This window comes from Scophthalmus maximus, chromosome 12 (assembly GCF_022379125.1).
Source record: "Scophthalmus maximus strain ysfricsl-2021 chromosome 12, ASM2237912v1, whole genome shotgun sequence".
Lineage (NCBI taxonomy): Eukaryota > Metazoa > Chordata > Actinopteri > Pleuronectiformes > Scophthalmidae > Scophthalmus > Scophthalmus maximus.
Window position 1 is genome coordinate 13421027 of NC_061526.1, and position 24000 is coordinate 13445026.

At 43.3% G+C, this 24000-nt stretch overlaps 2 protein-coding genes across 6 annotated transcripts in view; one reads left to right on the forward strand and one right to left on the reverse strand.

The window, feature by feature from the left end:
* Positions 1–450: 450 nt before the first annotated feature.
* LOC118317394 lies at positions 451–11847 on the forward strand. 2 transcript variants are annotated; one of them, XM_035646039.2, is made up of 5 exons: positions 451–722; positions 6284–7358; positions 7753–10671; positions 10800–10862; positions 10983–11847. In XM_035646039.2, the coding sequence occupies exons 2-5, from the start codon at positions 6332–6334 to the stop codon at positions 11030–11032; spliced, it is 4059 nt and encodes a 1352-aa protein (XP_035501932.2). In that variant the 5' UTR covers positions 451–722; positions 6284–6331; the 3' UTR covers positions 11033–11847. The 2 variants fall into 2 exon arrangements, with proteins under 2 accessions (XP_035501932.2, XP_035501939.2); XM_035646046.2 differs by lacking the exons at positions 451–722; positions 6284–7358 and having other exon boundaries at positions 7384–10671.
* A 169-nt stretch (positions 11848–12016) lies between these two features.
* The window catches only part of dennd5b (DENN/MADD domain containing 5B), a 48115-nt gene continuing 36131 nt past the window's right edge, over positions 12017–24000 (reverse strand). For all 4 annotated transcript variants that reach the window (XM_035646059.2, XM_035646072.2, XM_035646067.2 and 1 more), the window contains 4 exons: positions 23445–23527; positions 21843–21969; positions 21485–21656; positions 12017–13868 (listed from right to left, as the gene is read on the reverse strand). In XM_035646059.2, the coding sequence (XP_035501952.2) occupies positions 13685–13868; positions 21485–21656; positions 21843–21969; positions 23445–23527 (566 nt within the window). In that variant the 3' untranslated portion in view covers positions 12017–13684. The remainder of the gene's footprint in view (positions 13869–21484; positions 21657–21842; positions 21970–23444; positions 23528–24000) is intronic.

The window sequence follows — 24000 nt, forward strand, 5'->3', positions numbered from 1 at the left end:
TGCCACCGGAACCCCCCTAAAAGGTCTTATGTCCACCTACTTTAGTGTCTCAAAATCCTCTGTGAAACAATAATGGACAGTTAGCTTGAACAAAATGAGACATTCCTCTGATATCTGTACAATAGGCAAAAGACTTACTACACACAATCCAGCAAAATGTGTAATAAAGGTCCAGTCATTTTAGACAATTTTAAGGACAAGTAAAACCATTTTTCTGTTTTAGGCTACGATGATTTTTTTCAAAATGCCCCCGTGCGTGAGCTATAGGCGGAGGTGGCCCTGAAGATGAGAGAACGCGGTAATTGTGCGGTGAGTTGCTCAGTTACAGTTGGATCACTCAAAGAAAGTTTTAATCCAACGACGGCTCCGCTCGCAAAGGGCCACCAATCAGAGCTCACGCTGGACCTTATATAAGCGGCCCGATCAGCCCGCCCCGCCTCACTCGCCTCTTCACGGACGCGGCGCGCAGAGCTGAGGACGCGGCGGGGACGTCGCAGAGGAAACACCGCCGTGTCTTCCAATGTGGACTAATTGCGGCTCGGCTCGGCTCGGCTCGGCTCCGCGGTGACGGATAACCCCGGTGGGACTTCTTCACGTTGCCCGAAGAGAAGTTTAACATGGCTCACCGTAGAAACACATCGGAGGACACCAACAACGGTTTTGAGGAATCGTTTTAAGAACGTCGAAGAAACGTCAAATACGTTTTGAAATGTGGACATCCGGTGAGTAATGTGGACATAACGGACCTGTGTCTGTGATCCAGCCGAAGTAAATACAACTTTGTGCTTAGTCCGTTTTCCCGGCCAGGACATGAGACGTGACAAGATCCGCTACTCACTCACTTGTGAAAGTTGCCTCGATTGTCGCGTGCAGAAATGATAGTTGTATTCGGTATGAATTGTAAGTGAGATAAATTTAGCTAAGGATAATTAGTGAATCAATTAAACGGCCTATTTTGTGGACCAGTTTGGTTTCCGGCCGCCGCCGCGGAAGAGTTTAGGGAAGTCATGAGGAGGAAGCACTTTGGGGTTGGCGACGTTTTGGCAAATTCTGTGACCATCTTATCACCTACCCGCTAGCTGTTCGATGTGTGTGTGGGGGGGGGGGACTCGGGCAGCAGATCCTGTACATGCGCCTGTAAGGAGCACTGAATGGGGTGTGTGCGTTCCGCTGTCGAGTTATTGTATCAATATAAATTCTTCAGAAGCCCGCCCCCCTCCCTTAATGAGCTGCAGCTGGGCCTCGACGAGGACGCTGCAGGCAGGGGCGGTCAGGGGGCTTCATCGCCCCCCACTGGAGAGTGGCGGTAAATGCACGGCAACGACCACCTCCTTCTTCTACGTTTGTTTTCTAATAATCTGACAGTGAAAGCCACAACAAAGAGAAGACAACAGAGATCGCAATTATGTGCTGTACATAAATACAATATCTTACGGTTTATTCATACTCTCTCTCTCTTTGGTAGCTGGAACCTTTGTGCTTATTCACGTCATTCGTGCAACATTCGTGCAACACAGTTCATGAACTGTTGAATGTAAAAAAAAGCAAGCAGGAATGCTGATGGGAAAGCCACACACTCAAATATTCAAATATTTCAACTCTAGCGAGTAAATTATTATTATGCAAATATTTAGGGACTCAAATAATTTTGGGGGCCGATACCGATGTTTACAATACTAATTTGGCCATACCGATATTTTTTGTTTTGTCTGTTTATTTTAGTTTTTGTTATTCATTGCGAGGGAAACAAAGGAATCTTCATTAGAAAAACTGAACTGATTTAAATACTTTCAGCCCCTTCATCACACTATCTTTGAATGAGCACAAATTCAATCATACAAATTTATGAAACATACCCATTTATCTTCGTGAATAATTACTTTTTCAAAAGAATGGACAAATGTTTTTTTCTCGTACCGTACTCAGTACATGTTGATCACTGGACAGCACTATTTTTTAACAAATAACTACTATTAAGTACTAGGGATAACCCGAGCCGTTATTCCATATCAGTATCGTGGCAATATTGGCCAAAATGACTGGATCAGATATCGGAAGAAATAAGTAAAATCCAATCCGATACATTACAGTAAATATACCAAATTAATGCCTATTTACTTATCTACTAAGCCTTGAACGACATTCCGTTATTATTTATTATGTAATTTACAGTTTACGATCAAATTCGTTTTTTGCTTGTTTGAATGGTGCTGACTGTGGTGTCAGACACGAGTGATGCTAAATTCGCATCTAGTCGTGTCTTTGCATTGACTATGTATGTAATCTACTTGCGAGGATAGTTTTTCAATTCAATTTTATTTGTATAGCACCTGCTAAATCATTACATACATCGTCTCAAGGCTCTTTACATAGTGAGAGAGACCTCACAATATTACAGAGAAACACAACAGTTCCCACAATGACCAGCTCTGAGACTTTGGAGAAGAAATTTAGAACAGAACTAGACTCAGTTGTGGTGAGAAAACAGAGTTAGTGACATGTAATGTAAATACATATAGAGAGAGAGAGAGTGTGCGAGATGCATGATGGAGATCCCCCAGCAATCTACCTCAGGAATCTAGTGTGAGTGAGATGAAGGAGTAGGAGACTTCCTGCCAAGAAGAATCAGCCTGCAGGCTAATGATTTTGAGAATGCCATCATATCTGTAGATCTCCCACCGTTGTCAGTTGAGGTGGGAGACAGGAGGACAGGCAGTAGGAAGAAGGAATTGAAATATGGCACCAGTGAGTTTTAGACAAAAAACAAATGAGCAGTGTCAGTACTTCTTTGACAGCACACCATTATTTCTGGAGAAATTAAGAATTTAGAGAAATTGGGCAGGACAATCACCAGAGGGTGGGTGAGAAAACAGTATATAAAGAGCTGTAGTACTATGTAAACTCTACTGCATCGAACACCGATCATCTCCAGTGTCTTTTTGAGCCCTTTTTCTTGATGCTTCAGAAGAGATCCTGTTGAATGTTGGTGAAGAAGTTCAGAGTCATTCTACTGGCCCAGATTTTTGAAAATTTGTTCTGACAATCTCCTCTTGTAAATAATAATAACCGTAATAATTCAGCATGGCAGTCAAAATTCAGTAGCCGCGTACCGCTACTGTTATGTCTTGGAGAAATGGTCTAGAGAGAGAGAGAGAGCTGGTGGTGAAGCAAGCTACAGAGTGAATGCAGAGAGGGAGCGGCGTTATTGAGGAGTCATGCACATTGCTTTGTATATAATGGTTGTCTTTCTCGTATATGCACATTTGATTTATTTAGGGTTGTGTTAATTTAAACTTGCACTACGGAACATAGGGTACATACTGTCAGTATCCATTACAATGACCCTTAAGGGGACACAGGCTGTTGAGGGAGGGGGAGGCCGGGTTCTTTCTGAAGTCGCATTGAGCTTCAGGTTGTTCTGACTGCACCAAAGTCACCAGGTGGTCAATCTCCCACCTGTTAGCAGACTCATCCCCACCAGAAAGGAAGGTGGTGTTGTCTGCAAACTTCAGGAAGGAATGATGACCGGAGGTGCCGCTGTTGGTGTACAGGAAGAATAGGAGGCGTGAAAGGACACAGCTTTTAGCTTCAGACACTCATCAAGTGCAGGGCTCCAGACTAACTTTTTACATTTGGTTGCACAGGTGCACAGAACTTTTCCCCATCTACCTTTATAGAGGCCACCATTTTCCGCCATGCGGTCGCTTCCCATAGGTGGATAGTGAGTACACTCATATGACCCTCAATGCCTCCTTTATAAGTGAAATTATGATATTTAAGCACCACCCCACACTTTGCTGCTGTTCTGTAACGCCTTCGCGAGTACACCGACATCAGGTCCGTCAAGCCGTTGGAACAGGCCAACAGAGGAGGACAGGGGCGACACCGAGACGTCCAGTCTGAACGGGGCTGCAGACTAGGTTAAAGGGATAAAAGAGCACGCCGTTCTGGTTAAACTGCACCAGGGCCAGCCCAGAGGCCGACCACGGATGCAAGAACATTGAAGGCGACTCGACGCGCGCACTATCCGGTCACCGCCCCATCGGCAGAGGAGATGGTGGAGATCTACACTGATCTCAATAATAATAATAATACTGATAATACATTTATTAGCACTTCATTGCTAAAAGCAATCTCAAAGTACTACAGAGTAAAAACAAGATTAAAAAAAAAACAGGTAAAAAAACAGCAGTAAAAAAAATACATGCCTTTTTTAAAAAGAAAGTTTTTTTAGGCCCTTATTTCATAGTGATAGTGCTTTGTGGAGCCCTCAGGTGGTCTGGGAGGGAATTCCACAGGCAAGAGCGGCTTAGCAGAAGGCCCGATCCCCCATGGTATGGAGCCTGGTCCTGGATGGGTAAAGGGTGAAGGTTTTGTTTCCGGAGCAGTGGTTACGTGAGGAGGTTTGTGGTTAGAGTAGATCTTTGAGGTAAGGAGGGGCCTTGCCATGGATGCACTGATGGGTGAGTAGGGAGATTTTGTTTGTGCAGGAAGCCAGTGGAGTGAGGGAAGGATGGGTGTGACGTGGTCATATCTCATGCATGGCCCCCTGGAATCTAGTTGACGGAAATCATAAAGACAGAATTTTAATTCCGCGAAGACACACCGACGAGTGTAGTTGACGTGACCCCCGCAGTTGACTAATCATTCCCGGACTCTACCCCCTCTCACATATTGGCCTACACTGGCGGACTCGCTCCCTTGTTTAAAAAAAAAAAAGTCTGCACCTTTGCAGGTCGCATGTATTGTTCATGTATGATACAATAAGTCAATAACGTTATTATTGTGACGGGCCTATTAACAACTGAGTTTGCAGGATTGAGAACAGAATCCTTTTCTTTTACCAAGTTTGTAAGAATTTTTGAACGTGAAATTACTTGAGTAATATGAGAGTAACATTTTTCAGCATTCTTTCCACTACTGCATATAGACTATAGATGAGAACACAATGTTAATTTGATGGCATGAACTAGTTTGTTAACAGTTGCCTATCCTCACATCCAGCAGATATGGAGCAATAGTGTTTCCCATCAATTATGTAGACTGGGCTGGCCCATCATAATTTCAAAATGATCAGAACATCTTTAAACCTTTAACGCATAATAACATAACAGCACAAAACATACTGAAGATTTCTCCATTGTAGAGCTGTTTGCAGTGCTCTTTGCCGAAAAAAGTTGTGGCAGCGAAGCTGCAAATTGAGGTGATCATTTTCTGTGGGATTCACGTTGTCATCAGATCCATTGATATTAAAGTGACAATATTGTCAAAATTTTGATTTCCTGGCCTTTTTCATAATAAATAAGGTCTAGGGGCTAAGCCTGCATTTAGCTGCTTTTTTGTTTAACGATGCCCCAGGACTGCAGACTGCAGAAATGTGATGTCATAGCGACACAGTCACTGCCTTCAGCCTTGCCCCTAGCACTCACCCGTCATTCTGTTGCTGAGCTATTAAAAACAAGAGAAAAATCAGGAAGCTACATCATTGCACAGGCTTCCTAAGGATATTTATACAAGAGACGAGAACTAACTCAGAATTATTTAACCTTTGCAAAATTCATCAGTAACCCGTGTCGGCCAAGCGCAACGTGGAGCTGCTGCTGGGGCAGGGACCCCGGCTGTTCTGGACGGTGAAGACTCATTCACCAGCCACTTTGACTGCGGACACGCCGCCGCAGTCACAGCGTCGGTCCGCCGGCATCTCTGCCCCAGCAACAGCTCAGTAGATCACCTCGCGGGCAGCCACTGATACTGGTTACCAATGAATTTTGCGTTGTCGGGGAGCAGGGAGATGATGGGGCATAAGCTGCCTCGCTACGGGACAGCACGGTCAGAGCCGGCTCTGAGCACGGTGAACAGACACACGATGAACAGAGAAGGTGGTTGGCCTGGCTGTGCGTCACTCAGAAAACAGTTGGCCGATCAGAAGAGAGGCTCATGACATATTAATTGGACGGGCCAAAATTGACCTGTATCTTTGCAGAGCTCCTTAAAAGCTATAGAACTATATTGAGATGTTTTTTGGTACTAAATATATATATATATATATCTTCTTAAGGATATCAAAACTTCAAATAAAACACCACAGAGGTGAAGAATATGGGGCAGAGGGCAATAAATATTGGCTTTATTTCACAGGTCATTAATTACTGTAAAAAGGGACCTACATGTGGTATTGAACATGTACTGTGAACTTCCTCTGAACATGGACTCAGGAGATTAAGTGGTCAAGGACAGAATGAGTTTGTCATCCGCCTTCTAATTTTCTTTTTTTGTTTCCTAGATCTAACGGTTAACTGAAGTCATCACTTGAAAGATTGCTCTTCGTGCAATGCGGTCTGGATGTTCACACCGCCAAGATGGAGCCTACCCTGCTTTCCAACACCAGAGTAATGTTGATCCTCCTACATCAAATCAGAACAACAATGTTTCACTAGCACCAGTGGTTCACACAGCAAGTAGAACACAAATCAACATGGTAGCCCCTCAAGATCCTGAGGAACTCAGAGTGGATGATGGTCCAGCTCAGAAGCAGCAACACGATGCACAGTCGCAACAAAATGTCCAAAGACATGTAGCAAACACAGGATTCCAGCATCCAAAACATGGGGACAGTATGTGGACTCCTAATGCTGACATTAATTCATCACTGCCTGTCTCTGCCAAATGCAGCGGGGCTAATAAAAAGTCTACGAGACAGTGTGTTAATAATGGTGGACAATACAAGGAAAATTTTAGTAGATATTTCTTGAAAGAATCAAACTTTAACAACAATTCTACACTGCAGCAGAGACATCATTTATATTGTGCTCCTTCAGTCGCTACCAGTTCTGTAGTACCGGTAGGAAACACTGTTGGAGTCACAGCACAGACCTTTCCTTTACAGAATCAGCATTCTCCTAAGCCCCAAAAGACAAGATGTCGCCCCATGTCACGTTCCTTACTGGAAGGAAGTTGTCCAGATGCCAAGGCTTTTCTTACCACCCGGTCTTCTTCATCAGAGGAAACTAATGCCAACATTGAACTCAATACTAGTACACATTTTTCAGATGAAAGGCACTGCAAAAGTTGGCACATGAAAAGTTCACTGAATGCTCTCAACCGTGAACACACAAGATGTACCCCTCTCCAGAAGCAGGTCACTTCTCCTTCAGCATCTGGAGAAAGAAAACCACCCACAGATGATGATATACAGGACTTTGTTAAAGAAATGCTTGATCGTTTTCGAGAGAGACAATGTGTCAGCAGTGCTGAACAGGGCATTGCAGCACTTGGAAAAGCACCTCCAGACGGCAGCAAAGCGGAGTTTATTCAGACACGTGATTGTCCTACAGATGCATCAGGGAAACATTCAACAGGTACACCAGTCTCTGTCATAGAAAATTCAAGACAAACTCCTAAAAATGAATGTTTTGAGAATAGTGGATCTGTAGACTGAAGTAGATTGATTTGCCAGTAAAAATGCATGGTGATGTAATCATGCCTTCAAATGATGATGAAAAATGTGTTCATGTGGATTACTGTGAAGATGGAACATTTTTTGGTAGCAATTCAAAATTGTTTCATTGTAAATTTTGTAGAAAGTACTTACAGAAGGATCACTCTTCATTATTCATTAACTGCACTGAAGGAGCTGATTGCAAAGGTCTCTACTCTCTCCAGACTAGCAGAGATGGACAATTTTTTGTAAAGTTATACTGCAACAGTATTGGAACGGAGATTTGGATAACGTTCATCTCTTTACATCCACAGAATATCCACAAATTATGATGGAAGTTGCTGCCACCTGTACAAAGATTGAAGACAAGAGTCCAGTGATCCTCATATCAAGGTCTGGATTGACCAGCAATGAGCTGACTGAGAGGGACCCCAGCTACAAGTCACAAGAAGACTACACATTTCTTGGTTTAAATAGCAACATGAATTTGGATGAAATGGACCAAGTGGCTGGTGATTTTTTGACTTCTAAACACATGATAGTGAAGGAGGAAGGACATGCAGGCCTAAAACCAGTGGCCAATATGCAAGGTGTGATTAATGTCTCAGTAGATCTTCAAATCAAGCCAAGTTCAGTGATAGCTGGAAACAAAACCTCTGTACTCACATCACTCAATGAATACCAAGATACAATTCCCCGAAAAAGGAAAACAACTGAAACTCCACATTGTCATACAACTGATCCTGAAGTAATGGCACATTCCAAGGTAACTGCATCAGTTGATCAAATTCAGGTTCATGATGTAAGAACAATATCTACAGACCAAAGTGAATGGCTATGGAACGTTGCAAAGTTTGAAGGTGTGATGGAGAATGCAGGTTCTGTGCATTTACAAACAGATTTAAGTTCAGAACTTTGTGGAAAAAGTTCCAAAGTCCAAGAACTGTCGATACACCCTGAAGACAAGGGTAAGGGACACTCCAAAGTTTTGAAAGATCCAAAATATGAAGATGTTTCAGACTATGAAGATGTGTCAAAGGTGTTGAGAAAGCTCCCAAACAGAGAGGATGAGAAATGTAGCTTTCCACCATGTTCTGAAGTTCCCCTGTATGAAGATATTAGTGACAACGAAAATCTACAGATGGGGGGTTTGGCCGTGGAAAAGCATTCACCATGTGAAGGTCTGGCTCAGGTGAGGACAGAAAACATTTCACCAAAGAGGGGAGCACTTGACAAAGCAAAACAATGCTCTTGTCCATGTTATGTGGAAACAGATGATGGTTTTGAATATCAATTATGTCCTCGATGTGACGAGGAGAGACAACTGGAAGGGCAAACAAACCACTCTGTTTTGTGTAGTCCTTCCTCTGAGTTAAAAGATGGAGATGAGGATGGCGATCAGATGAATGACTGGATAGTCATACCTATGAGCGTGTCGGACCTTACATTTGAACCAGAAGATGAAGAACAGGACGTCCCAGAGAACATTGTGCCAAATGATGTTGAAAGTGGAAACAAAGGAAGACCAACACACTGCGAGTCACATTGTCCATCTCCAAAACCAGTAGCGGCTTCTGCATCTTACCAGATAGAAGTATTTCAGACAATTGATAGTTTTCTGTTAGCAAAAGCGGTACAATTTGGGAACAGGTTTGAGGTAGCGTCAAGCAGGAGAGCATCCTACTCTGAGCCTGAAGACAGCAGTGACACAGAAGACAGTTGTGATTACCCATCACCATCAGGACTCACTTATTTGTCACAAAAGAGGTCGGCATCTCTGCCTCCAGTGACAGACGATTCTGGATCTGAAGAAGAAAGTGAACATGATGATGCTAAAAATGTGCAAAAAGTTCGAAGCAGCAACTTGGTGAAGTCAGCCTGTATCCCAAAACTTCGAGAGCTGATGGCAGCCAAAGCTGGATCAAAGCAGGTCCAACCCAAGGCTAACAGAAAAACGATTTCCAAAAAACAAGACCTAATTGATTCTAAAACAGAGGATGAAAATGATCAAAACTGCAGACGTAAGGCAACACGAAAGAGAATATTTTCAGACTCAGTGGACTATGGAAATGCCACATGGGGTCAACCACGAGGTCATACACTGGAAATGTTAGACAGTCGGCATGGTACTGTAAAAGAAACTGAAGACTCGCCAGCACCACATCATTCCTTTAAAGAGCTGCCGCGCAATACAGGAACAAGTGGGAAGCAGATAGAAAACAAAGTTGACCCTGAACATGTTCAACATGAGACTGAAAGAAAAAATATCCCCCAAAAAATTGTAATAAACCTCAACTCTGACACAGAGGACAGTGACCAAAACCACAAAAAGGAAGAGAAGCGGAGATTAATCTTGTCAGGATTAGGATCATGTATTCAACAAAAGCTGATTGAAAGTGGCTCTGAGCATGTTCAACACAAGACCAACAGACAAATGACCTCAAAAAGAGGTTTCCATCATTCTGACAAGGTGGTTAAAGAACATCATCAGATAAGCAAAAATGAGAGAAAGCCCTCATCAGTTTCAAAAGACAGTGTCAGTTCCTTATTTGCTTCACAAAACAGACAGTCAGCTGAAACTTTGAAAATTCTCTGTGGAAGTGCCAAGGAAAAACCAGGAAAAACCATACCATCATCTGAAGAGTTTCAAGTAAAGCATCCTCAGTCTGTGGGCGAGGAGGCAGACACTAATTCTGCCCCTACACCTGTCATTCAACGCCTTTTTGTTTCAAATTCAACTCCTCCCAGTAACAACGTGAGACTTTCAAAAGAATCTAGAGTCAACAGACAGAGTAGACATGAAACTCTGGCTCCAAAGACCCCCACGGCAACCTGTAACAAGACGCACTCTTTGGAGAAGAACACACATAATTTGAATGCCTCGAATAAGGTTCAAGCCAAAGCAAAAAAATTGTTTTCAAGACAACTTTCGTTACCTAATGAGGAAGGCCCATCCACCTCCCGCTCAGCCTCAAGACGTTTGTCTGGCGAAACCACTTCCGTAAGACTTCCTAAGACAAAAAAAGATATGTCTTCGTCCAATCTGATGCGCTCTCTGAGAAGCAAGAATTATGAGCCAAGGAGAGAAGCAAGACCTTTACCCAGTCACCCTGACAGAGCACCCATACAGAGGCACAACTCCCACGAGTCTGCAACTCCCCTAATGAAGAGGACCAGGTTTGAAGCGATGCAGCTGACGAAGGCGACAAATCGAGTCACCCAGAAGGAACAAAGTGTGTTATTTGGATGTCTTTGAATTGTATTTTTAATGGTCCTCAATAAATTCATATGATAGTCACATCAAAAGTTATGTCTTGTGTCTAATGTGAAATCATTTTCCTGATCTTCATTCTTATCATAGGATCCTACGTGGGTGAAGGTTACAAGTGGTCAGAGAAGCCACAAGTAACAAGGGCAGCGAAAGGTGATACTTAAGATTTTCTTTAACATGGTTTTCTCCGTGTATTATACCCGATGCTCTATGCTTTTTTTGAGATACAGGTGCAATCTTTTGTTCTCTTGTTCTCTGCTGTCTTTATAACAGGTTCCACCAGCGAGAGGAGGAAGTATAGAACTCCAAGATCCTATCAGTGAGGAGAAAGTTTCACCGTCCAACACTCCCAATCTGCCTTCATCCACAATGACAGCCTATATTATAAAAGTGAATACTCTGTTTGTGCGTGCGCAGTTAGCAGTCGGGTAAAATTTCAGCTGATTGTGGTAATGTCATTTACAAGGTTGTTTGACCAGCTACCTCACCATTCAATGTTGCCGCATTTAGTTGTTTTTCTTCTGATTACTGTCTGAACTTGAAATGTTTCTGATATTTTAATCCAGTTCATTTCCCTTATAGACAGATGTATACATATGATATCCTGTTCTTTCCCCATTTTTTTAAGTTTATAGTTTTTTCTGTGATTACAAACTTTTGAATGGCAATATTTTTTTTTTTTTTTTTTTTTTTTATGATAAATGTCATAAAAGTTGCCAAAGGCTCAAGTTTGTTTGGTTCCTGTGTACTCCAGGGGGAGACTTTGCAGTGCATATTGCACTTACAAGGGATTTTCAGTGTTTGTATTAAAACATACAGTATATTGTGATGTCATATTCTGTCATCTGATTGGAACAGAAGTGACAGTGGCTATATTGCTGCTTTTACTATGGTTACATGTTAAATTGCGGCTCCATAGTACTGAATACTGAAACAGATATTAAACATCTGTTACAGAGCAGATACTGGTGTGTTATGGGTGATGCCCTGTTACCTTACCTGTAAATATTTGACCAGCCTGTTCTTCAGTAGCTTGACATTCAACATCACAATATCTGTATCTTGTAATGACTGTAATATATGAAGATGTCCACCCGCTGAAGATCAATAAAAGCTGCCGGATGCTGCTGGACAATGACTCTGAACATGGAGGAAATCTATCAAACAAAGATCATCCACCAGTTGGAGTTGGAGTCAGATTCCAGGGAAACAGCAACAAAACTTTTTGTCAACAATTCCCATATAACAAGCAAAACCAACAATGAACTGATTTAGGAATCCTTTAAAGGAGTAAAGGAAAAATCTCCTTGAAAAACAGAACAGCTATTGTTTATTTTCAGAAACGTACACATTCCTGTCTAATGTAAGTCTGAACATCCACAGTGAGGAAGACGGTGACCTCCGCCATTTTCGTATCCTTGTATAAGCACAAGAACATTTTCCTTATACACCTTTTTTGCTTTCTTTCAGACAGTCAGATGAGAAGACCAACCTCAGTCTCATGTATGCGAGCTGACATCGTTGGGCAAACAGACTGAAGCAACTAGCTCTGTCCAAAGACAAAAAATAACCCTACAGACAACATTAACACTGCTCTATTTGTTTGTTTTTCACAATAGCCATCTTATTTTTTAGCCCATACATCAACAAAAGACAAGTTGTAGTTTATGAGCTGGACCTGTATCTAGGCTTAGAACTGTGTCCACAGTGGGGCTGCAGTGTTTGGTACCACAGATAAACGCTTGTCGGTAGACAATCTTTTTTTCTCTTCAGACAGACTAGCTCTGTACTTATCACAAAGGCATGGGAATAATTTCAAACTGGTCCATTGAAACAATGCCAGTGTCTCTTTCTTCCTTGTCTTTTCCAGTGTCACATACAGTGTTAGTGTCTTAGCAGCACACCTTTCAAAAGCTGAACAAACACACTTCACATCATTCATCAGGTTCTTTAGTTCACAGGCTGCGAAATCCTGTTGACACTTTTAGCGTGTCACACTATGCTTGCTGGTGTTTATACTGAAAAAAGGTCTAACTCTCTCTTTCTCTCACACACACACACACACACACACACAGAGGAATGTACATGCAGCCACAGGAAACGTCACTGAGCCACGTTCTTGAGATCGGTTTGTTCAACAGGCAAGGAGCTGAGAAAATGCCCAACATGAGTCCAGTGCGATACCAGCACCATGTCATTCAGTAGGTCGCCGAGCAGGATCCAACAAGCATCACAGTTCTTTTTTCAAATCCTTGTTCCAGTGTCAGTCTTTTCCTGAGGTCTTCTCTTCTTTCCACATCCCAGGGGCACACTCAGTAAGGCTAACACTAACCAGGGTGTGAGGGCAGTTAACAGCTAGAACACAAGGAAAGGTCTGCTGCTGCAACTCAACATGAAGCAAGCCAGTGGTGTCAGACTGACCTCCTTCCTCCTAGGCAGACACCCTTTCTGTTTGTTTGCGTGCATTATGGAGATCAACTTGCAAAAACATTCGATGAACTTTGTTATTCATTGTAAAAATATTTACCAAGTGATTTGAAATTCTTTGTTGATTGAGTAGGTTAAAGTATGAGTCTCATTTACTTATTGACAGATGAAAGTGTATCACCCAATGTCTCTGAGCTACACTGTTGCCCTGGCGACGTGTTCCTTCATGATTTTCAAGGTGAAGTGAGGTGAATTGAAACCAAAGTCTGCCTGGAAGGTGGGAAGTCAGTCGGACAACTGTACACACCAATATCAAGTATTTGGAATTTGCTATTAATAAATTCAAAATTATAAAGTAGTAGTTGTAATTTCCTGAAAAAGAGTCTTTTGAGGCAATGGCCAATTCTAACATGAAACATAGTAACATTTAGCTTTTGTAACTAAATGTCCCTTTCATTTTAATGCCACTTAACGGTCCCTCATCTCCCCCTTCCCAGGTAATCTGACTAATCTGCAGAGTCACTTGTGTTGAAGTTGGTGGTGAGGGGTTAAAGGTCAATGCCTCTGATCAGCAAGGATTCCAGTGTGATGGGGAAATCGTGAAGTGTCTCCAGGACTTTGATGAGGGCACTGACGGTCGAGTGGTCTCTTAGCAGAGCCTTGTCCTCATACATCTGCAGGATCACAGGACAGTCCACCAGCAGGGGGAGCCACTGGGGCAGCAGATGGTCTCTGCAGAACAAAACAGAATCAGAATCAGTTTTATTTGGTGTTATTAAGGTGCATTTAGCAGCAAACATTTATACACAGAACTAGAAAAATAATAGAATAAATTAAGATAAAATGAAATGAAATTCACACTATATACAATAACTATCGTGGTCACTGATGGCTAAATGTGTGTGTGGTGGATTACGTTAATATATAACGTGTTATGTCCATGGGGAATATCTGAATTTCTTCATTGCCGCAGAATGTACATCCTCTGCTGTGCCTTCTTGGTGAGGCCTCATGACGTTGTTCTCCCACTTGAGGTCCTGGGAGATGATGACTCCCAGGCAGCAGAAGGACTCCACATTGTCAACTGGAGAATCACAGAGGGTGATGGGGGAGGGTGGGGCTGCATTCCTTCTGAAATCCACACCCATCTCCACTGTCTTGAAAGCGTTGAGCTCCAGGTTGTTCAGACTGCACCAAGTCCCCAGATGGTCAATCTCCCACCTGTAGGCGGTCTCATCTCCACCTGAGATGAGCCCGATGAGGGTGCTGTCGTCCGCGAACTTCAGGAGCTTGACGGACTGATGACTGGAGGTGCAGCCGTTGGTGTACAGGGAGAAGAGAAGTGGAGAAAGTGTGTTGACTGTCAGAGAGTTGGAGACGTGCTTCCCCAGCTTCACGTGCTGCCTCCTGTCAGACAGGAAGTTGGTGAACCATCTGCAGGTGGGGTCGGCGACGTGCAGCTGGGAGAGCTTGTCATGTAGAAGAACCGGGATTATTGTGTTGAAGGCGGAGTTGAAATCAACGAACAGGATCCTGGCGTAGGTTCCTGCAGTGTCCAGATGTTGGAGGATGAAGTGAAGGGCCATGTTAACAGCGTCGTCCACAGACACGTTGGCTCTGTAGGCGAACTGCAGGGGATCCAGGATTGGGTCAGTGACGTCTTTGAGATGAGACAGGACAAGGCGCTCAAAGGACTTCAATACCACAGAGGTCAAGGCAACGGGTCTGTAGTCGTTGAGTCCTGTGGGCCTTGTTTTTGGGGGGACAAGAATGATGGTGGAGGTCTTGAAGCAGGCTGTATTTAGACTCTTTAAACCGGCCTTTGTCCCCACTCCTAAACGCTTTCTCCTTTTCCAGCCTCAGCTGTCTGAGTTCTGCTGTGAACCAGGGCTTGTTGTTGTTGTTATAAATAACCCCGGGTTCGTGATGAAGTGAAACCTTTCTTACAGGAGACGCATCGAACACTCGAGGATGGGCACAACATTTACTCAACATTTACAGCAATAGGAAGGGTTTAGCCAATGATTTCATAGCTCACCCCTTCATTTTTTGTTCAGGTTCCTTCTCTGTGTCTCTGGTAACTGTCAAACTCTATGCACCCAACTGGGATGATGCATTTATGGTAAATGGACGCAATTTACATAGAGCGTTTCTATTCCAAACTATCACTCACTGACTTAGACTGCAGGTCACATACACACATTCACACAGCGCTACAGTCTGTCGAGGGGACTGCGTTATGATTTGTGATGACTCTTGAGCCCCGGGCAATGGGCATCAGAAATAATCCAGGGATAAAACCAATTCAAGTTTCAAATCAAGAACATCCGATTTCTTTATTTGCTGATGACATACTGTTATATCTTTCAGATCTAAAAAACACAATACCTACTCTGATTAATGTGCTCAATCAATTTTGAATATTTTCAGGTTATACGGTCAATCAATCGAAATCATCAATACTGTTTCTCAATGAGCAAGAAAGAACTAATCCAACAATTCAACACCTATTTACGGAATCTAAAGAGGGGCTAGAGTTTTTAGGGATTACTGTTACACCTCGGATAAAAAATAAGATGTGATGACTTTATTTGATATACTGATGTTTGTTGTATAAGTTAATAATCTGTGAGAAATATTGAGTTAAAGCTGTACGTTTCATCTGAATATTTGATTTGTGAAGTACAGGAAATAATTAATAAGCCAGATGTTTGTGTTTGTTTAAGACTACATTACCCATAATGCTCTAGGGCGAGACGGGCAGTGTTTTGATAAGGTTAGCTGTTGTTGTTTTGGTCCAGAGTCTCGTCTCGTCATTCGATCATAGTTGGATGAAGCCACAAGATAAGAGCCGATGTAATCACGAGCCCATGGCTGCTCAGGTAATTTATAGATGGATAAGTGGATGACACTCCCCCTCACAATAATTGGCAGAATCAATGCTGGCCGTCGGGCTGCGTCAGTACTATCTGCCGAGGGAGTTTACGTCTGCCATTGTGAACGCTGTTTACATTCCTCCATCAGCTGATGCGGAGGTAGCTGCTGACATCATACACGCCACAGTTTCACGTCTACAGACGCAGCAGCCCAACGCGTTCATGGTTATTACTGGGGATTTTAACCATGCAACACTGGACAAAACATTCCCCAAGTTTCATCAGTATGTTGGCTGCCCCACCAGGGGAAACAGAACACTGGACCTCCTGTATGCAAACACCAAGGATGCATACAGTGTCACCGCCCTCCCCCCACTCGGCAGATCTGATCACAACCTTGTCCTGATGACTCCAAAGTATGGTGAACCACATGGGGAGGACATCAACAACATGACTGACTGCATCACAGAATACATAAAATTCTGTGAAGACAACACCATGCCGGCCCCGACTGTACGTCGCGTCCCCAACAACAAGCCCTGGATCACCAGCGACCTGAAAGGACTTCTTAACAAGAAGAAGAAAGCCTTCAGGTCGGGGGGCAGACTCCAGAGAGACAGGCAGACATCAGGGAGCCTGGAGAGATCAAACGAGCTGAACTGTTTCTTTAACAGGTTTAGCTCATAAGCCCCCTCCGTCTGCCGTTTCGTCTACCACACACCCTGCCCCCCACACACCTTCACTGCCTCCAATGCTCCCGCCCCTCCTGCCCCCTCTCTCGCCTGTGGTGAGCACACCGGATCCAATCCCCCCACCTTCACAACACCTCCATCCCCCCCATGGACAGTCAGAACCCCCTGCCCAGGTGAAGAAGCAGTTGGAGAGACTTCACCAACGCAAGGCTGCGGGACCCGATGGCATCAGCCCCAGGGTTCTGAAGACCTGTGCCAGCCAGCTGTGTGCTGTTCTCCAGCATCTCTTCAACCTGAGCCTGAGCCAGGAGCAGGTACTGGTGCTGTGGAAAACGTCCTTCCTGGTTCCTGTTCCGAAGAAGTCGACTCCATCCGGACTCAACGACAACCGACCAGCGGCCCTCACATCTCATGTGATGCAGGTGCTGGAGAGGCTGGTCTTGGCCCACCTGAGGCCGCAGGGGAGATCGTCCCCCGACCCTCTGCAGTTTGCCTATCAGCCTCTTCTGGGTGTGGATGACGCTGTCATCTGTCTGCTGCAGCGGGCCCATTCGCACCTGGATGGTGTTGGCGGCACTGTGAGAATCACTTTCTTTGATTTCTCCTGTGCTTTCAACACCATACAGCCACTGCACCTGGGTGACAAGCTGCGGTTGATGGGTGTCGGCGCGTCCACTGTCTCCTGGATCACTGACTACCCGACAGGCAGGCCGGAGTTTGTACGACTGGACCGCGTTCTGTCTGACAAGGTGGTGAGTGGTACAGGAGCGCCACAGGGGACTGTGCTGTCTCCTTTCCTGTTCACCGTATACACCACTGACTTTCAGTACAACTCTGAGTTGTGCCACTTGCCGAAGTTCTCTGATGACTCTGCAGTGGTTGGGTGTATACGGGATGGACAGGAGGGAGAGTACAGAGCGCTGGTGGACGGGTTTGTGGAGTGGGCGGGAACAAATCACCTGCTGCTGAATGTGGACAAGACCAGAGAGAGGGTGATCGACTTCAGGAGGAAGAGAAAACTGTTTCACAGCCCCTTTTCATTCTGGGGGAGGAGGTGGAGGACTACAAGTACCTGGGAGTCAACATCGACGACGGACTGAACTGGAAAACCAACAGCCTGACTGTGTACAAGAAGGGGATGAGCAGACTCCACTTCCTGAGGAAGCTGAGATCCTTCAATGTGTGCAGCAGGATGTTGGAGATGTTCAATCAGTCTGTTGTTGCCAGCGTACTGTTCTCCACTGTGGTCTCCTGGGGGAGCAGCATCGGAGCCAGCGACACGAACAGATTGAACAAACTGATCAAGAAAGCTGGCTCCGTAATAGGCTGCAAGATGGACGCGTTTGAAGCTGTGGTGGAGAGGAGGACTATGAGCAAACTGTTGTCCATCATGGATAACCCGGACCATCCTCTCCCCCTCACACTGGACAGACAGCGTAGCCCTTTCTCCAATAGACGGATTCAGCTTCGCTGTCACAAAGAACGTTACAGGAAATCTTTCCTGCCACAAGCCATAACACTTTACAGCACCTCATCTCTGGCTGACAGATAGACTTTGTTCTAGCTAAACAGTAAATATAAATCCCAGCACATTTGCACTATTTCCACTGTTAATACTTCATGTAAATTCTTTAAATCTTATTATCCTTATAAGCTATATTTTTTGCAATTTTATATTTTAAATTTATTTGTGTATATATTGTATACATATTTTGAATGTGTGCTGTGTGAAACGTGCTGCTGCTACACCGGAAATTTCCCAGTTTGGGATGAATAAGGAGTCTATCTATCTAAATAAAATGAATATTCCCCTAAAATGTTTGTTTATTTCCATCAATTCCTCTTACACCACCGCCCTCCTTCTCCAGCATGAAGAAAACTGGAATGAATCATGAAAAAATGTTTAAGGAAGCAACAGGTTTATCGCAATGTTCTCCCATTTGGGGCAACATACTGTTCACACCGGGAAGATCTGACCAGTGATTCAAGATATGGGCTCAGAAGAGATTACAGTAGATCTTCACACAGATGACCATGTCCTTTGAGAATCTTAAAGAAAAATGTTGTATCCCTCAAGCTCATCTGTTCAAATATTTTCAAATTATAAGTTTCATTCACGCTAGGCTTCAGTCATATCAATGCCCTGCTGTAAGAATCATGAAGAACTGGCAACACCAGACCACGAAGCCAAAGAAATTGGTAAGAATCCTCACATGAAAGACAGGCGTGGATCTCCAAACAGATATTACAGAGCAGTAATGGGAAGAGGCTTGTTATCAAAATAATAATCAAACGTTATGTATTAATAGTAAATTTAAATTGAATTATTATAATTGACTTTGTCGTATGTAACTCCTGAAAAAGGAGTATCCCAGACAGTTGTATAAAATACAAAAAATGAAAAGGGAACCTTATTTCACTGCATTGGGAGGTGTAAAGACTTTTGGAAATAAATAATTAACATAATTTCCCACATCATCCACAATGAAATAACTATATGCCCAGAGATTTGTATTGTTGGTGTCGTCCTGGAGACATTAGCCCTGAGACCCCATGAAGGAACATTGAATAACCTTTGCCTATTATTAAGTGAAGCGAGTTATGTAAGAAACTGGAAAAGTGTTGGTTGTTTGGATTAATGAGCTTTCTTTTTGCACAGTGATTAGAAGGCTTACATATACAATCAATCGGAAAAATGGCGCAAAATATGGGATCAACTTCTTACATTTTTGAAATTGAGACCTAATAACTTAACTTCTTAAATTAGGAAGTTTCAAGTGTGACTTATTTAATGTATTTGTTTTGTTTTTTTCTTTAATTATTATTTATTTATATGCATATATTTTATATTGTTTGAATACATTTTCAATGTTTATGCTATATTTGTATATATAAGAGTATGTGTTGATATATGCACAACATATATATGTTTAAACATATATTTTAATTTGATAAACATGTGGATTTATGTGGATATACATACATACAGTATGTAAGTTTCATTATTAATATGATTTTGTAAACTTTCATTTCTGTCTTCATCTACGACTCAGAGTTCAGGGGTGGAGGGAGGAAGGATGTTTTTAGGGAGAAAATGTGACATGTTCAAAATCCGCAGCGCTTTTTCAGTCACACACCATTCACACAATGACAACACAACCATTAGGGGCAACTTGAGGTTCAGTGTCTTGCCCCAGGGCACTTAGGAAAAAGCTAATTTGACTTTCACCTGATTATAACTCCCATTGTCTCGTTCTGGGTGGTGGAACATTGACTGTGTTAACCAAATAGGAAGTAAGGGGACAGTCTTCTTTTTATTATCATGTCCATTAAATATTTTCAATAATGAAGTTGTTTTTCATAGAAAATATAATATGAATTGCCGTGTGAGCCGGGTCAAATTGTGTTGTGAGCTGGATCTGGAGTATGGATTGTAGTCGATAAAATGTTCTCATATTTTACAATAATCTGTGCCTTAACATATAATCTGTGTGTTATGATGAATTTACATGTCACATAGGCATAACATCGCACAAAGTAGTGCATTATTTGACTGTTTGTAGGGAAGAGCAGGATGTTTTTCTGAAAAACCGTATCTTGAAAACAATGGTGTAATTCAAGTCAGATACAGGTCATACACAGGGCATGTCTAATGAGCCTCATGATGACCGGGGGAAAACACCAAAAGAATCATCTGCGAGCCTACGAGTTCTTTGGCAATGAGTCCAAAACTGTAAGCAGGCAGTAGGAAGAAGTAATACAAAGACACCAGTGTCTTAGACAAGTAACAAACATGCAGTCGGCACCGTGACATGACACCGTGAGATCTGGATAAAGCTGGTTTGGTAATAAGGAAAATTGGGCATGACGAGCACCCGAGAGCAGGGGAGTAAAACAGTATATAAAGAGCTGCGTAAAACTCTGCAAAATAAGCCTGTTCCCCGGGAACAACTCAAGTTGATTCTTGTTGAAGAATAAACTCTACTGCATCGAACACCGATCCTCTACAGTGTCTTTTTGAGCCTGTTTTCTGACTTTCCATTGACTAGTGGTGGAGGAAGTACTCAAACACTGTAAGTACGAATAAACAGACAAAAATGTACTTTGGTATAAGTTGAAGTACCACAATAACCTTTCTACTTGAGGAAAAGTAAGAATGTACTTGCTTTAAAATATACTTAAAGAGCCCCTCCAGTCATGTTTTAAAGTATACAAAAATAATCAGCTACGCCTAATATTTTGTTGAACATTGTTCACCCCCCAAAAAGAAGAAAAAAAAACCAACCTCTGAAATGGGGCAGGAAACCATCCACTCTCTCTCCCTCAATGAGGAGTTCTGAGACTACGAATATTCATGATATGCAAATAACACAGGCTGCACGCGTGCGCCACCCACCACAGCTGCTCGCGCTAGGTTGACCAGTGGAAGAATGTGCGCAACAAGATGGCTATTGGCAACATCCTCTCGTGGATGCGCTGCCTCTGCGTGCAAGTTTCCGGTTTCTTTGCCTACATTTGCATATTCGACAGCGATTGGTTTTCTGTATTTGTGATGTACCCAATCTAGCTCGCCGGGACACGTTTGAATTTCAAATTTCAGGTTCACGGAAATCTCCTACTCCAGGAGAGGAATGTGAAAACACCTCTACGGTAACACAACTTGCTCGGCTTCAAACCCCCAGCGCCCCCCTGCTTAAAGTTGTCACAGGCAGCACTGTGTGTATATGGACGCAGATATTTACAAAGATCAGTCGTAAGTTTACCGCAGCAGGACACTGACCTGGCTCCGAGGCAGACCAGCAGCTGGAACTTGCCATCCTTGCCGATGTTCCTGGTAGTGGAGTTGATTGCATTAGTGTAGTGACAGAGTGACTGACAGGTCATCCCCAGCTCTGTGGTCTCCTGAAGGTCTCCCATCTGGTCAGCTGACTCCATGTAGGCAACAGCCTTCTCTGCAAAGGGAGGAGATGGATGGAATTACAGACTCAAAGTGTGTTACAGTGGACACCAGTCTCATGTATGTCCTGCACAGAAAGTCTTGTGTGGTTTACCAGTCAAACAAGCCGCCGGTCAATACAGTGGACCACATGAAAATATTATTATCACAGCAGCAGATGGAGCTGCAGCTCCGCACTCACCCACAAAGTCCCACACAAACACAGTCTTCTGGAAGAGCCTGGTGGACTTAAAGCCATGATGGAAGAACTGCTCCAGTGTTGCCACCAAGCTGTTCTCCCCACACATCAGCACCGTCAGGCTGCCCCTCTGCAGGGACACGGACAACACATAGAATGGAAATCAGAATGATGAGGGAAGACAAACCTGAGTTGAGCTGCCAAATGACAGAAAAATACAAACATACAGACAATTATATAAATGATCAAAAACGAGAATAGTGCAAATGGAATCAGTCTCCAGAAACCTTTACTGTACGTACACTTCACCATGAGGGTTAGAGCCGACCAACTGTACCTGGAAGGATAATGATTTGTACTGCTATTATACTTTGCATCAATGGAATTTGGCAGCGCCAAGTTAATTTCTAATCCACAGCTGGCTGAAAAAATCAGCTTGATTTATGTATTGCAGTTGATAATTATTGAATAAAATGAGTGAGCAGATGAACAACTCAAATCTGTGCAACATTTTTGTTTTGATTAATAATTTGAGATATCTCAGGTTGTGGGCTGCACGGTGGTGCAGTGGTTAGCGCTGTCACCTCACAGCAAGAAGGTTCTTGGTTCGAGCCCCGGTTCAATCCAACCAGGGCCTTTCTGTGTGGAGTTTGCATGTTCTCCCCGTGTATGCATGGGTTCTCTCCGTGTTCCTCCTCCCACAGTCCAAAGACATGCAGAATGGGGGAGTTAACTTGCGACTCTTGACCGTAGGTGTGAATGTGAGAGTGAATGGTTGTCCGTCTCTGTATGTGGCCCTGCGATAGGCTGGTGACCTGCTTGAACCCCGCCTCTCGGCCAATGTCCGCTGGGATTGGCTCCGAGTTGCAATAGCATATGCATAATATGCTACATGCTGGTAAAATGCTTCTATCTGATAAATTACATTGGGTACTATTCATTTAAATCAATAAAGTATATTTTTTATAATAGTAAAGTTTGTTCTAAGTGCCACAGGTTTGAAGGAGTAGGACCCAAATGAAGGCAAGAGAAAAGGAGTATTTAATAACTATGGTAACAAAAACAGACTTACAGTCTTTGAAGGAAGAATAAACTAAATCGTACTCGCCAAAATTCAAATCAAAAACTCCAAAATGAACTACAACTGCATAATAGAATTACTTAAATTCAGTTATGGCTTTTGGTTTAGGTTTGCCACCCTGAGGTTTTCAGTCGCCCCAGCTGGCCAGCGCCACTGGACCAAGTTCCAGTTCACTGCTCTCAAATGCCACCTATAGCAGAGTTGCTCTCACATATTCTGGTCCACCAATATAACTGGTCAAATATAACTATGTCAACAACCGAAGCTGTGGCAACAGTTAGTTACAATTCACTCATTTACTCACTACTGCTAACGCTCAATCCACAAGGTAGAAGGACTCAGTTTGACTGTCACATACTGTACTGCTCTGTCCAACTCCTGCTTCTAACCCACCTGGCCTCAACGTAGTTACACGACCATGATGTTTCATATGTATTGAATTGTTGCTCTGTTGTGGTAAAGCGGGTTCAGCAGCTCTAGTGTAGAACGCAAGGCACACCGCTGCTCTAGAGTCAGTCACTAACCTCTTTCTCCGGCTTCTGGAAGTGTCTGACGATGTTGCTCACTGCCTCCACAATGGCCTCTTGGATTTGGGCTGAAGTTGGTTCTGGAATCAGTCAAACAGCTGCATCAGTGTAGAAGTTCTCAGAGCATCTGACAAATTAACAACCCGACATTATGACAGTCACCTTTTAATTACTGACCTACTGATCCTTGGTACTTTAAAGGAATATTGGATGCGGGTGGAGTTTCTTCAATTAATAGTTGAACTGGGCTGATTCAAATGTTTTAGACAGAGTGTATTTAAACCGCGCTGTCTCTGTCTTATTTGTTTCATCAGTTAAACGTTTCATCTATGATAATATCGGTTTTATTCATGGCTTGTGACAAAGAGTGGAGCCGTCCACTGGGCTGAAAGCTTTTTCACAGCTCACTGACGTTCAGCGCCGTATGTGTGTGTCACTGTTTACTCCTACTACTTTCAAATCCGTATGGCAATAATTCATGTAGGCCATGGTTTTGGCATAAGGTTTATTTTACATGGGGGTCTCGAGCATTCAAATGGCAGTGACATAAATC